General features: G+C 38.3%; 1 protein-coding gene across 11 annotated transcripts in view; it reads right to left on the reverse strand.

Moving 5' to 3' along the window:
- Window positions 1–15598, reverse strand: part of ulk4 (unc-51 like kinase 4) — a 58293-nt gene that overhangs the window by 37345 nt on the left and 5350 nt on the right. For 10 of the 11 annotated variants that reach the window (XM_029128293.3, XM_029128290.3, XM_029128289.3 and 7 more), the window contains exons 10-19: window positions 15329–15579; window positions 14980–15049; window positions 14762–14828; window positions 14472–14564; window positions 14182–14242; window positions 13882–14075; window positions 13530–13576; window positions 13159–13237; window positions 9989–10096; window positions 7202–7285 (exon numbers count right to left, since the gene is read on the reverse strand). In XM_029128293.3, coding sequence (XP_028984126.1) covers window positions 7202–7285; window positions 9989–10096; window positions 13159–13237; window positions 13530–13576; window positions 13882–14075; window positions 14182–14242; window positions 14472–14564; window positions 14762–14828; window positions 14980–15049; window positions 15329–15579 — 1054 coding nt within the window. The remainder of the gene's footprint in view (window positions 1–7201; window positions 7286–9988; window positions 10097–13158; window positions 13238–13529; window positions 13577–13881; window positions 14076–14181; window positions 14243–14471; window positions 14565–14761; window positions 14829–14979; window positions 15050–15328; window positions 15580–15598) is intronic. The other variant, XM_055502844.1, reaches the window with a different exon arrangement.

Consider the following 15598-nt stretch of genomic DNA (forward strand, 5'->3'; position numbering starts at 1 on the left):
CAAATAGGATATTGTGTATTGTATTTGCCACCAAGGGACTACGCAGTATGACAACTTGATGATTCTTTTGGCACCCCTCGGGGAACCAGCAGAATGGTCTGTTCCAGCGTTCCCCAGGCCGTGTGGGCCAGATCACTAATGAGCCCACGGGGGAGCTCCCGCTGTCTGTGAGTTTAATGGACTGCAGCCCTGCCAGAAACTACACAGAGGAAGAGAAAGAGAAGGGGACTGAAAGAAAGCAAGAGAGGGAGAGTGACAGAGGAAGAGTCATTATTGTACAGCGTGTGGTGAGAAACAAGCAGCTAATGCGAGAACTCATCATTACAATGCAGAGAGGAATAGAGGAGACGGAGAAAGAGAAAGTTATTCTAATTATAATATTTTCTAGCAAAAAAAAATGGTCCACCGAAGAAGCATACTTACAGTGAGAGTGAGAAAGACATCTTCAAAAAATAAGAATTATATATTTTTTTCTAATTGGAGTGTCTTCCAAAGTCAGGCTCAGTGATTCCACTCCTGGTTCCAGGAATACGAGAACAATATCCTATCCTATCCTATCCTATCCTAGCTATGTGATATATGTGCAGCTGTCCAACAACCACTTTGGGAAATTAGCAACGTACATTATAAATAATATAATGTCATCCTCACATTTGGTCTACACAGTATCTAATGTTATCCTGGTATTTGTTTTTTTAATGATTATTATTATATGATTTACTTTAGAAATAGAGGGAAATGAAGACAATCTCAGCACTTCAGAAAAAAAGTAAAGCGTGAATCAGAAGGGATGAATCTCCTACATGCTGCTGTAGCCTGTTAGTGAGGACTGAACAAACAACACCTGCCTGTACCTGAGTACATCTTGGTCCCAGTGTTACTGTGGGTTTCATGCTTGGGCGTTTCAGTGCAGGTGAAGACAGGAGACCTGTTGCAATGACAAACGATCTTCTGTGCAGAGGACACTTAGGAGGCTTATGCTTTCTGTGATGTAGGTAATGTAGTTCAGAAGAGGGCAGTCTAAGCCAGGGGCATGTGAGAAATATTAGGGCTCAAGCAAGTGTTTTTTAAAACAAGGTCTAACATAAATTCACCGTAAAGAGCTGAACTAAATTCATAACTGAGGTGAATTTAGTCATAATAACTTCATTCATTGCATTATTTAAAACAGTTTCACTTATCCTGCTTTGAATTTATCTCAGAGTAGTAATGCATCTCTTACTTAATAGTGTTTTCATTTTAATGACTGAGCCTTCAAGAAGTATCACTGGCAGATCCAATTAAATGATTTAATTAAGACAATTAAAAAAATTGAATACTCAAAAACTATGATGAAATACTATTTAGCTGTTTCTGTTTTAAAAAGGCATTTATATTTTTCAGGCTTCAACAAGACTAATTATCTTACTGGCACCTTGAGTAAATTAGCATCTTCTGTATTCTACAGCAGAGGAATGACACATAACGCATGCACTTAAAAACCCAGCCTGTCTGTTTTAGAATTAGATTAGGTTGTATGCCATCATGTTTTCAACCATCCTTTAACTCTCAAATAGGCGTAGAGAACTAAACCACTATTACACATTCCCAGAGGTTCCTGTGTGTGGCTTCAGATCAGACGTGTTTCCTTGTTATTTGGTCTTTCAGAACGTAGCACACCTGGTTTTGAATGGGTCTCATGACGGGCACCATCTATCAGCTTCTCCTAACACCACTAAGAGCCACAATCAAAGAGTGAGACAGAAAGCAGGGTCTAATTACTAGGTCAAATGAAAGAGGTGTTACAAAAGACATGTGAACAGGACACTGGAAAAGAAAAACAGGTAGCGGTGCAAGTGCACACAGGGAAGAAGACATAAACAAACATATAACCCAATCATCAAGCAAGGACAAAGAGCATGTGACCTGAAGAGAGACGGTACAATACAGAAAGACGGGCAAGTGGACAGAATGATAGTGTTCATCATCCATCATCCTACTCACTGTCTAAAAGGTAAAAAACAGTAGCACCTATTTTTGGAAAAGGTGCTAATCAATACAGCTTCGTACACAGACCATTCATGTGTTACTCAATACATGTGATGAGACACAAGGATAGGACCTGTGACAGTCCCCTCTCTGTTCTTTGCTTCTTTGTGAAAGATAGCAATAAATCATTAATAGACCCACCACTGGTTTGTGTGTGTGAGAGCGAGAAACAAGGATTTCTGCCTTCTGCCCCCTGGCTTCTATAACTGTAATACTGTTCACACATCATTTCTGCTGCACGCACTCGCACACACTGATTTTTCATCATAGGCAGCAGAAGCATCATCATGTTCAGGCTCATAAATAATTTCCTGCAGCTCAAGTCTGGCCTGGAAACCTGCCTTTCACTCCATGCCATCCACTCCCTCTCTCCTTGTACAACTTACTCTCATTCCATCTTTCTCTGACTCCCTGCCATCTCCTCCCCCTCTCCCACTACACTGATCAATCTCTGTCTTCCTCTGTCACTCATGTTCATCCCCCACTACTGTATATCTGTCTCCAATATTAAAACCAGGGCGTGGGAGTGGGGGGGTGTTGGTGCCCTCCAATCACTTACTCTGTATCCCTCCTTCCAGAGCTCTACTTGTAAATCAGGAAAACTCTTAAGAGCAGCAGAGAGAGCTGCAGTGATCTGGCAGGTCAGGAAAAGCATCAGAAGCACACTGCCTGAAGCTCCTCAGACAGGGTCTTGGGGCTGTGTCTCACTGGTGTCATGCATTAAAGAATGGCACTTTAGATTTTTCCCCATTGGTAAAAATACACGACACCAATGAAGCACTGAAACATTCTGATGAAAAGATGCAACATTCATTTTAATCAAACCACACAACATAGGTTGCAAACGGATTGTGACAAGCAACAATTATTTGTCATTTATGATGTCCAATATGAGAAAACACTGTTCAGGGGGTTCGGAACCCTGCAAGATCAAGGGGTGAGGGCGGTTAGCTCGAACATTACATTAATAGTTTCACAAATCAAGATTTTTAATTTAAGAATTGATACAAATCTAATATGAATGACTTGTAATCACGTTTGATAAGTTTCAAAACAAAACAATATATTAGATTGGGATTGTTGTGTTAACTTAGAGGTCTCTGCACTCCCTACTTTCAGTCCTGATGCTTTTTTGTGTCTTTCTACCACCACTTTACAAAAATTGTTTCACTCATGTTCACTTCCTGAATCTCAACATTATCATTATCATTTTCTAAAAAAATGTATATCTAAAATGCATTACTTTAATTAATATACTATTAATATACTACGGTATATGCATTATGAAGTATGAAGTTTCCTACACAATCAATAATTGAGTGATTGTTTGAACAGTAATTACGGTGAAACCTTTCTCTGATTTAGTAACTGCTTGTTTTTGTTATTGCAGCTCCCTCTCTTTATTCAATCTCTACCCCCTTGAAAACTCGCTCACTTACTGAACTAATTTGCATGCACCTGGTTAGTGGAGAAAATGTGATTTGTCCTCTCTCTTTGGCCTATTTTACATGCAGGGTTCACAGATTTTAACTGTATATAGAGAGAAGACACTGCTCCCTAATTATTTGTATGTTTTGGGGAGGCTGGCTTTCAGGATATAAGTTGTTAGGTTTAATACTCTTCTACAGTTACAGGTTAAATTAGCCATACAAGTGTAAAAAGTTAATTAAGTTCAAATATTAACTATAATAGCAACTTTATTAAGCAGAACATTATATTCACACCAAGCAATCTCAGAGAATAGCATAACTCTAGGTCAGATTTTTTGGAAGCACTGTTTAAGTGACACAAAAAGTGCCTCAGTTTTGAGGCACTTTTTGTGTCCATACTTATGTATGGTACTTATAGAAAATGTAATGTTTTCAGTACAATATATACATAATACATATGTAATTGTTTGTTTTTATCTTTGCATGCTGAACACCAGATCATAGCCCTAGGCTTATCTGAGAGTGTGGCTGTTTTGCTTTGGAGGTGTGTCTGTGACCTGGTAAGCACCGTGTCTAATATGGCAATGCAAAACCTTTATAGAAACATATATCTGTCAAGTCAGAATTAAGTAGGTCATAGTTTACCAGAAGGGATCACACTACAGTTGGTCACATTTACAGCTACAGTAAATTTAACAGTAAGTTAAAGCTAGAATTACTTTATTAAATCACTTTAATAAATCACAAACCTCCATGATAATAGGTAATACTGTACTCCTTATGAACTGTGACACTTGATTCTACTACTACTGCAAGATAATGTGACCCTTTGATAAGCAAAAGCAGTACAAAATAATGGTTGGAGGTACACAACAAGTTCAAAAGAAAACTTGATCTTGATCTTGACACAGATTTTCAATAGAATTTTTCAATTTGACCAAAACGATGCTGGGTAGTATTTAAGAATGAAGGAACACTCAGATTCTTCCATATTTTCTATGAAAAGAAATTGTCATTTATTCGTCTGCAAAAAGCTTCTGAAACATATCAGAGGCATTTTTGCCTCGAGTTCTTAGACTACAACTAGTGCTTCCTGGTTTCCTCTGTACCTGCCCCAGCAGAGGTCGGGCTGAGAGGCGGAGCCAGGCTGCTGGAGCAAAATTGTTTTTCCTCGCATACGCGTACAGCACTAATGGCCGAAAGTCTATCCTGCTGTAGATTTTTTAAAAGACAGTGAGTACCTCAGCACAGTCTGATATCCGTGGTTAGTTGTATGAGCCAGAGTACAGCGCAGATGAGTTACACTGTATGAAGGAGTACTGGGATATTCAGTTGTGCTTCTATCGGGGCAGAGAAACTATGCATTTGGCTCTTGGCTGTATGTTGCTTTGGCTATGCTGGACGACTGCTCTCTGCTACGAGCAGCTTCATACTGTACTCCTCCATATGGCGTAACTTGCTGGCGCTTTACTCTGACATTTATGGTTAGTTGTACTGTACGAGGCAGAGTACTCGCTAAATAAAAATTCTAAATAATCCACAGCGGGACCTCCAGCCATTAAATATTAGTGTTGTACCATATGCGAGGAAAAACAATAGCGGACTGAGCAGTTGTGCTCCAGCAGGCTGGCTCCGCCCCATCAGTCTGGTTCCACCCCCCTCTCAGCCTGACCATACCTGGAGCAGTAAACGAGGAAGCATTAGTTGTAGTTTTTGAGCCCACGACAAACCATCTGCCTAGTCGTCTTACCAGAGGAACAAATGGTAACTTCTCTGCATTGAAATTAGAGAGCAACCTGAGTCTCTCTATGTTCTTAAATATTACCCAAGGCTGTTTTGGTCAACCCCCATTGAAAATTGGTGAAGTTTTCCTTTAAGGTCATGAGCTGATTTCCCTCCGAACTTGGAGGGAAATGGGAGTCCCACCTCACAACATATGGAACTTAAAGTATCCGCTGCTAACATCTTGGTCCCAGATACCACAGCACATCTTCAGTGATCCATTTAAGTTGTGAATTAAATAAAACAAAACTGCACTACTACACTATGCATAGACTTTTTTTACAGCATCTGAAAGGCGCATTTGCATTTCTGCAAAGACAAGACCAGACTAGTCTATGTATTTAACCAACCAAGCATGTTTTAAACAGTATTGTCAACAAATTTTCTGCTGGTTGCCAGTTTCAAAAGTGATTTTATAGAATTAAAGATGGACCACAACTGTTTCAAAATATCAAATATCTGACTATGCGCAATTGGAGAATGATCAAAGTATCTGTGTTCACACTAGAAGAGCAATGTTTAACTTAACATACGTAATTATTAAATGAACTGATCTTTAGCTACATGGCCAACAAACTTTTATTACTAATTTTGTGTGTAAAATAACATATACCCTGCCGTGCACCTTGTTACATGTATAACTGCATGAGCATTAAAAACTGTCATATTATATTTGTGCATCTGGAGGCAAAACAGGCAGTAATGGAAAAACGCTGAGGGAGGAGGGTGAGAGACAGAGACAGTAGAGGGAGGCAGACTGGGTCTGAGGATGAGTATCTGGTCCCTAAGGCTGAATATGTGTGAACATACTCAATGTGTGTGTGTGTGTGTGTGTGTGTGTGAGTGTGTGTGAGTGAGTGAGTGAGTGAGTGAGTGAGTGAGTGAGTGAGTGAGTAAGTGAGTAAGTGAGTGAGTGTGTGAGTGTGTGTGTGTATTCGAAGAGTCTCACAGCTCAATAATGATAAATAAGTCAACCACCTCTCTCCTCACCTCTACCCCTCTCGCTGCTCCTGTCATACACACATATGCGGACGCACAGACGCACGCACGCAAGCACACACACACACACACACACACACACATATACAAAACTGTGTTCATCTACCACCCATCTACTCTCCCAGTGGTAATGAAGCAACAGTAGGCACTGGTTGACAACTGTGGAGACAAGTGGTTATATATTCAAACTGTTTAAGTGTGTCACAACAGGAAGACCCTTTCGACATTTAGGAGACAAAACAACATTTACCCCTCTCATGCTGCTTACACTACACTAATATTTTCTTCCAGTAATATTTCACCAAATGATGTGATATAGAAGCATCCAGCTGTGCACAACTTTATACACAAAAGGAAGCAAAGAAAATATAATTTATTATCAATTAGACTAATGTGACGACTTATTCTTCACTTACCATGATTACAGTGACTTAAAGCAAAAAAAGCAAACTTACCAGACGTGCTGTATGGTTTGGTGTATTATTATGGCAATGAAAGTTCTAATTTGCCATTTTACACTGCTGATGAACAACAGAGGAAACATAATTAAGAAAGAAATCTGAAGAGAAGAAGTAGAAAGACAGCTAAAAGTAAAGCAAGGAAAAGAAGAAAGAACTACCTATATTTCTGGTTGTGTTTCTGCTCCATCTACTCTGTGTGTGTGTCTGGAGGGTCCTAATTGCTGCTGAGGTCAGGCTGCTGAGCAGTAAAGGGTTGTGTTTGATGCAGGTAAGAGTGTGTGTGCATGTATGTGTGTGTGACTGCTCTGCATGCCCTTGACTTGCAGCTGGCAAACAACGCTTTAGGCCCCCACAGCTGCCTCATCATTACTGTTCACAGGGATCCCCTGCTACACACTTGCACATACACACACATTGAGGAAAAGTGAGGGTGACTTAGTCACAGTTACACAGGCAGAGACACAAAAACAGACACACGCAGACATACACAGAGACACTCACCCCTTCCCGCAGGCTCCTCATTAAGCCAGTGTAGGCGGCAGCGGGAACGAACCACAGTCCCTCTGGGGAGCCTCTTTTCTCTTCCTGATAGAGAGGCATAGAAAAGACAGGGAGAATTGGTGAGAGGAGTGAGGAGGAGGGAGTATGGATTTGGGGGAGTGGGGGCAGTGGAGGAGTAGAGTGGGAGACTAAGGCAAAGATATAACATGGAGGAGATGCAAGTGGAGACGACTGAGAGGAAGGGCAAGAAGGGCCAAGCTGGGAAGGTGAAAGGGAGCAAGAACGGCCACGACATTTAGATTATGTACGTATATGAGCAACAAAATGTCTTCATAACTATTTAAAGTCACATAATAATTCTAGATTATATTGTACATATCAATTTTGCGTATTAATAGCACGAGCACATTGAACTGTAACTTTACTGACTTAAGTTAATTTCTATATTAGTAGCACAAATAAAATGTAAGTCTTTAATGTTTTACAGTTATATAAAATATACTATCATACAAATTATGAAGCTGAGAAACAATGGAACAAAGTAAGTTTGATTGGTCAATGATTATTTATCTAACTAGATGAACTTTTTAATCATTCATGATAATGATTTTTCATGTCTCTCACCCACACAAACACAGATGGGGGTTAAACCAGAACTGTCTTACATTCTACATAGGTCCAACAGTTTTATCCAATATTTTTCTTTTTTATAATTCTCGGTTCCAATGCTATTGTGTTAAGCTTCAGGCTATATCTAACCTTGAGGATGAAGACAGCACTGGAGGCTATAGTTAATCGTTGTCATTGACTGGTGCTGCAGAAGAAGACAAGGGAGCAGAGCAGGGGATTTTACCTGGGGACGCTTAAAGGGACATTTCAAATTATTTAAAAAAAATCTGTTTTATCACCTGTCAGAAGTGAGTGAGTGCTCTGTAAGGTTTGTTCAAAATGGTTATTGAGATGACATTATCACTATTACAACAGAACTTTGTGAAGATTATTATATACTTTTACACTAACTACTGTACACAACAGCATTAATATATTGTCTATTAATACTGATTTCTCAACCATGTAAACTTTGTCATGTCTCACTCATATTTGCGTTTCTACCATACTCACCATGTGGCAAATGTTTGATAACATTTTATTTCTAGTTCTGTATGAGTTCATGTCCAGTAGTGTTCGTCCAGGTTGTAAGCAATAACCTTGAGAATGGGAGCAACATGCAGCAGTTGATTGACACTGACCAATACCCTCACCAGACAGCCAACCTGCCTGTCCACCAGGGGACTCTTAAAAGACACAGGCAAATCGAATATCTACTGGATTCTAGAAGCTACTAATTTCCTAACTGACAATGCTGCAGAAACATAATTTTCTCTACTGTGAATTGAAATAAGGGATTGGCCTGAGGCACAATCTCTGCATCAATAAAAGATGTGTTATTCATTGAATTAAGCAGACATGTATATACAGCACATACAGAATAAGGTATATGCTATAGACCTTACTTTTGTTGGATAAAAACATACCAAACGTGTAATTACACATAAGCAAAGCTACATACTTATGTTCCAATGCCTGATGAATGCCTAAGGTAACTGATGAAACTACAAAATAACTCAATTGAAACATCACCTTAAAATTGCAAACACTGAAAACAGAATATTATTGATTACTTGATAAATGTATTACTATTTGTTAAGACTAGACTAATGGCAAAACACTAGATGTTACAGGAGCTGAAAATCAATTTATCAAGAGGTGGTTCAAGACACTGATGAGATTTTCCACGGCTTCAGGCCTGTAATAAATGTAGTCGGCCAGGGTGGTTGATAGAAGGTTATATGCGTTGTGTAAATACAAATCTTACACTTAATCAACTTCACTGAATAGATTGAGGTTAACCAGAAATAAATTGGGATCACCATTTCTAATGAAGTCAAACAAGACCTCCTTCACTCTTTCTCTTGTAATTTTTAGAGCAGAGGGTCAATTCGCTTTTAATTCACTTCAGTCAGCAAGTAAATTTACACTGCATTACCTGATGACAGAGCAATCAGATTCATTCTTTTCACTCAAGATTAATCTTTTTCTCTCAAGTAATAAGAAAATGTCTTTTGATCTTTCTTCCATATAAAATTATTGCTATACTTAAAACCTGATTAAAAAAATTACATTCATTATTTTAAGGTAAGCTAAACTTTCCTATGACATATAGTGTTCTCCATCTACTATTACATTAGCAGTCATAAGCACCATTGTCTAATTGAAATATGTCATACAGATAACTGGTTTAAGTAACCAAATTTCTCTCTCTCTCTCTCTCATATATATATATATATATATATATATATATATATATATATATATATATATATATATATATATATATATATATATATATATATATATATATATATGGCACATTAACATGTTTACAGCACTATGGAGTCCAAAGGTGAGTAAATATGACTCAATTGAAGGTTCCTTAGTGGGTAATTTTTTAATTCAGTGTGCAGCGTGTTTAGTAACATTACTATTTTGCATTATATCAGGTGTGTTTCGCCATGATACAACTTGAATGATAGTTTATGATGCGCCTGAAAGCCTGAAGGAGTTCATGCAGTGCACATCTGCACAAAGCTTTGCAGTGAACAATAAAGCATGGTATGCATGTTTGCATCCAGTCCTTACTTACAGTATCTAGTGCCTGGACTGGTTATTTCCTTTAGATAAGCCTTATGCAGTATCTGTCTCATGGAAATTACACACTATATGTACCTGAGAGGCAATGAGGTAGAGGAACTCCCCAAGTGGTGGCAGCAGAAACTGCTTTAGTTTATTATTCCTCAGATTGTCCCTCAACAGGTCTGTCAATGTGGACACAGCCTGGAAAGAGAAAACAGAGGCGCATACAGTTTACAGCAACTATATCAATATGGTTATAGAAAAACATAAAAGAAATAAACTACAACTATACTATAAAGTGATAGTATAAACCTGTTAAATATGCCTACAGTATATATTAGATTTCCAGGCAGAATTTCAGTCAACAATTATTAACTAACATAAAACTCCAATATGACATAGTTCAAAAGATATGCCTGTTTTCTTAAAAAAAGTGTTGCTATGACAGTTGTGCCCAGAGGTTCCTTCTGCCTTAACCGTGACTTGTGTTTAGAGTGGTTGTCATTCTGTATAACCTTTATAACTTTCCTCTCCATTTCAGTTTTCAGGGGAATATCTTTAATTCTTCTGTAGAATTTCCCAGAACTCAGAGCATCATCAATGATTATTCCTGACTCAAATTATAATGATTGTATTCTACATTTTTCAGGGGGTTTGTGTGACCTACAGGACTATTACACACCTTGGTGTAGTGGTCTTTTTTATACACAATCTACCTGATAGTCTAATTATGCATTTCAAACCAAAAATAAAATCCTTAAATCCCTTCAGAATCATATGAGCATCAACATCTCATATTTAATGGACTTTATGAAAGTCCTTCAAGGTACAGTATGACAATCTTCTTAGGCCTGTTTTGCCAAAATCAGACTTTAATAACGATGACGAGCTTGTTCTTCTTCATACTCACACCTGACATTACTGCAATTGTTTTCAGGCTAATGAAACTAGATCAACTGATAAATGATAAGAAATTTTAGATTCAGGGGTGTTTTTAAACTGGTCATACAGGCCTTCAGGCAGAGGGTGCAACACTACAGAACCACTGTACAACCAGCCAGAGTTGAAAAAGCATGTGCGCACACACACATACAAAGAAAATATGATAAAATGGTGGCATTGTGTTTCTTACACTTTTACAACTGTCTCTTGACAGTTTATACAATTTTTGTTTCTAGTGAAGTGAGAGCAGATATTAATTGGCTAGATTCCTCTTCTTCCTCAGCCAAAACTGAGTCTTAATTTTCTGACTCCTTTGAATGTGGTAAAAGTCTAAAGTGTATCTTATAAAACAGTCTTAACTACCTAACCCATTACACTGTAAATCATATTTAGTTGGTTTTGAAAGCACACCTTCCATGAATCATACAATGAATCATTGGAGAGGATGGACACACATAATGAAAAGACAAGCAGCCAGATGCAGAGGAGACACAACATCACTGTACATGACATACATAAGTGCATTATACAAAAAGTTTTATGAAAGACAGGTGGGTGTGTACAGTATGAATGTAAAACTTGGGTGGATATAATGAAACATATAGCCGTTACCATGGTAACTAAGCCTAGCTCTAACAGACCAATCAACAAGACTGCAGCAAGAGGAGACCCCTGCCGAGAATACACACACACACACACGCACACACGCACACACACACGCACACACGCACACACACACTCGCACACACGCACACACGAACACACACACACACACCAAGCATGCCCAGGGGTCATTTAGTGGTCATCTGCATCAAATACACAACATCTGACTGCATACAGTATGTACACACAAAACAGGGAAACAGAACAGACCATTATATTCTTAGGACCCCTGCTGAGCGTGCGGAAACATGTTTCAAAAAAGCCAACACACTTAAACAAAAGTGTGCATGCATGCACAGAACCCCTGCTGAGACTCCAGATGGACACACACAGTTACACAGTCAAACACACACTACATACACACTAGGCACAGATTTACTTTGTGCTTTGTCCTTTTCTTAACTTGTCATCTTATCGTAGCTGAACTGTAGTAAGAAGGGGAGAAAAATGCTTGCCATTTGTCTTAGTAGCACACTGGAAAGTGCTACACAGTCGGCCATTTTGTAAATATGGATGAAGAGACCAAGTGACCAAGTGTGTGATCACAACGAATGCAGACAGATGAGTTTCATTTAGAATAAGTAGATCATTAAGAGGAAGGAGAAGCAAAGAAGAGTTAAGACAAGTTCAGGAAAAAGAAATATAGTTTATCGTTACGTTTAGGACCAAAGCATCAGCTGTCATATTCCTTGTACTCATATTCCTTGACCTGATTGCTGATCGGTAAATGCAAACAGGTTGCATCTAACCACAATCTGAAGCTGAATAGTTTAGTATACAGCAGATCTTCTGTTTTTTTTAATAAAGTCTTACAACTTAATAAACATTTTGGTTTGTTATTTTTGTTTGCCAAGTATAAAAATGTATAAAACAGTCTGTATAAAAAGTAAGTGGGTTAGAAGTAAGAAGTTGGTTTGCATTAACGATATAATTAGCCACAAGCAATCTCAGTCAATTACTGTATTATTGTAAATATTAGCTAACAGTTTATACAGAGGATGCGCATATAAGTGTGTTTGTGCATTAGAGAGAAAGTCTAACGACAGACAAATTATTGCAGGCATTTAATGCCACCTGCTGGTCCTTCACTTGTACTATTAACCAAAAGGACAGGTGTTCCCAGTCTTATCGAATATTATTAATTTAATGTCACATCGTAGGACTAGAAATTCTCAACTATTACTAACATGACTCTTCGTAGAATAAAATGATTAGTAATATCCAACCTTGCCACAACCAATTGAAACAACTTGCAATTCACATACTGTACATAATCACATACACAAACAATGTTTATAGGCCCTTGATAACCATACACACTGCAGTCAGCTCTATGGAATGCTGTTATTTTTAATGCATGTTGTATGTGTATTCTTACCTTCTGTAATATAGATACAGTATGGTGGTATGCAGTGCTGCCTCATGGAGCAAATTGGTACTGCATGTTAAAAAAATATATTTTTTAACATGTGAGATATATATATATATATATATATATATATATATATATATATATATATATATATATATATACTACAATAGTGTTGTACTACTGTTAAATTAAGTCTCTATAAATTTATACATTTGAAAGATTAATTTGCATAACTGTGTGTGCGTGCGTGCGTGCGTGCGTGCGTGCGTGCGTGCGTGTTACAGACCTCTGAAACTGAACTATCCTCTCTTAGTTCGGTACAGTGCAGTGCCAGAAGACCAATCACTCTAAGAACCTTACACCGCCTGCAAAACCAAAAGACTAATCGTGTCTTTTTCATGTCATTCAAAACACATGCTAGGTTTTAGTGTTAAAGACGACGTTCATTGCCTGGCTCTGCTGTCTATCACATACCAATATTTTTGCTTCTATATCCAGTCTATCATGTTGCATACATTTTGGGTAACCTATCCCTATAACTAAGCTCTGCTGAAAATGATTATAGGTCCTACATTACTGTCTACAGTAGCAGTAGAAACCACGTCCAATGTCTGTACAAGTCAGCCTATAATTCTCTTCATGGAATAATGTACTTACACATCCCAGTTAGAAGCTTGCTGTAACTGCCGGGTCAATACTGGAAGCTGAAACAAATGGGAGAGAAGTTTAAAGAAAAAAGAAAAGCAAGAAGAAATAATTAAAAAAAGGAGAGAAGAAGAATCTGTAATAGCTACTGTATGACAGCAAAACAGGTTTTTTAGATCATTGGCTTGGTCAATGTGATATTTGCTTAAACAAAATCTCTGAAGAGTAATTAAAATTATAAATGATGCAATGATAATGTGGTATACTTTGTTACATTATTGAATATAATATTTTATATCTATACAGAGTATTTAATTTCAGACTGAAATTAAAGCCAATCTTATGTAAATACAAATGTTCCTACCAAAGGTGAGTTAATCAGTCTGTTTGCAATAACTTTATGTCCAACGACACAGCAGAGGTAACAGTGCAGGTTGAGTCTAGTGCGAGAGGCAGTGGGACGAGGAGGAGTGGAGGAATTATGGTCTTCAAGGAGTGAACAGAGCTGTGAAATGAAGACGCTCCACTGTTCAGCACTGAAGGAATGCAACTTCTCAACTGGAGAGTAGAGTGGTTAAACTGGGGTCAAACAACCAGAAAAAAAACATCTCCACCTACTATATTAGATAAAACGTCTTAATACTGATGCAAGAACCAATTTTACCTGAATAGGCTGGTACACAAAGAGTTTTTGAATCAAATCGCACAGGAGGAGTCTTTAGAATCTGGTAAATAGAAAAGAAACCATGGAGTAAAAGTCAGTAATACTACTAGTCAGTAATACTACTGTATATAAACTTTGAATTCCTGTTTCCAAATAACTGAATATGTAAGAAGGTTATAAAATAGTTGGAACATCTGGAGCATGTCAAAACGCTCAACAAAATTACAATGACCTAAAATCTAATAAATACATAGCGTTTATACATCAACACTGCATGCTTGTACATGTACCTTAGGGTTGTCTAGTACAGGAGTCACAGTCAGATCAGAGTCAGTGTAAAGAAGATCTTTTACACATGATGTGATGTCAGAGCCACAACTGGCCTAGAGTAGGAGTGGGGCAGAACACAGGAAAATCTATCACCTTCAGAAGTGAAGCATCCTTCAGGACCATCAGATTTAAGTATTTAGCACATGAGTAAGTATATATATATATAAATTTACCTTTACAATATGATATTACAGTAGCTGTGTTCTGAGTTTAGCTGGCTGGCAGGTTGTAAAATCTGCACAGCACTTACCTGTAGAAGGGTGTTCTGGCCTGGAGTCTCTGAAATACTGCAGTGTCTTCTAGAATTGGCATGAGAGCTAGGATATATAGAAACTAATTAATATCCTTTTTAAGTAGCCATCTAGATAGTGAACCCACTCTAAGATAAAATGGGTACACAGCCCTGGAAAAACAGGATAAACCCAGCCAAAACAAGCAGATATGAAGCAGATAGACTAAACTGAATACCTGAGCAGAAAGATGCCCTCAGTGTTGTCTTCATTTACACCAGATTTGGGTTTGAGCTCTGACACATTATCTGCAGGAAGAATAACACAACAACTGTAACTACAAAATATATGTCAAACACACAGGCCTAGTAAAAGGCACAGCAAGAACGAAGCAAACCTTTAATGGTGAATGAGACAGAAATACATTTATACTATTAGGAAAAAATAAGTACAGCTTGCGCGCGCGCGCACACACACACACACACACACACACACACACACACACACACACACACACACACACACACACACACACACACACACACACACACACACACACACACACACACACACACACACCACAATACCTAAAGTGATACTGGAATGCGCTGTGTGGCACAGGTTCTTCATCACAATTAGCTTAGGGTCATCTATGTTTGCTTCTCCCTCTCCTCCAGAATCACTGTCCAAGCTCTGACTGTTCCTTAAGGCTCCACGGGCGGTGTGTCTCACAGCTTGTTGGCTCTTTCCCGTCACTGCCTGTGCCGAGGTTAGTTTCTTGCTTTTTGCAAGCGTATCTTCCTGTCCTAGAGGGAATGACTGAGACATCCTTGTGTGTCTGTAGAGATAATAAAAAA

The sequence above is a fragment of the Betta splendens genome, chromosome 16 (assembly GCF_900634795.4).
Source record: "Betta splendens chromosome 16, fBetSpl5.4, whole genome shotgun sequence".
NCBI lineage: Eukaryota > Metazoa > Chordata > Actinopteri > Anabantiformes > Osphronemidae > Betta > Betta splendens.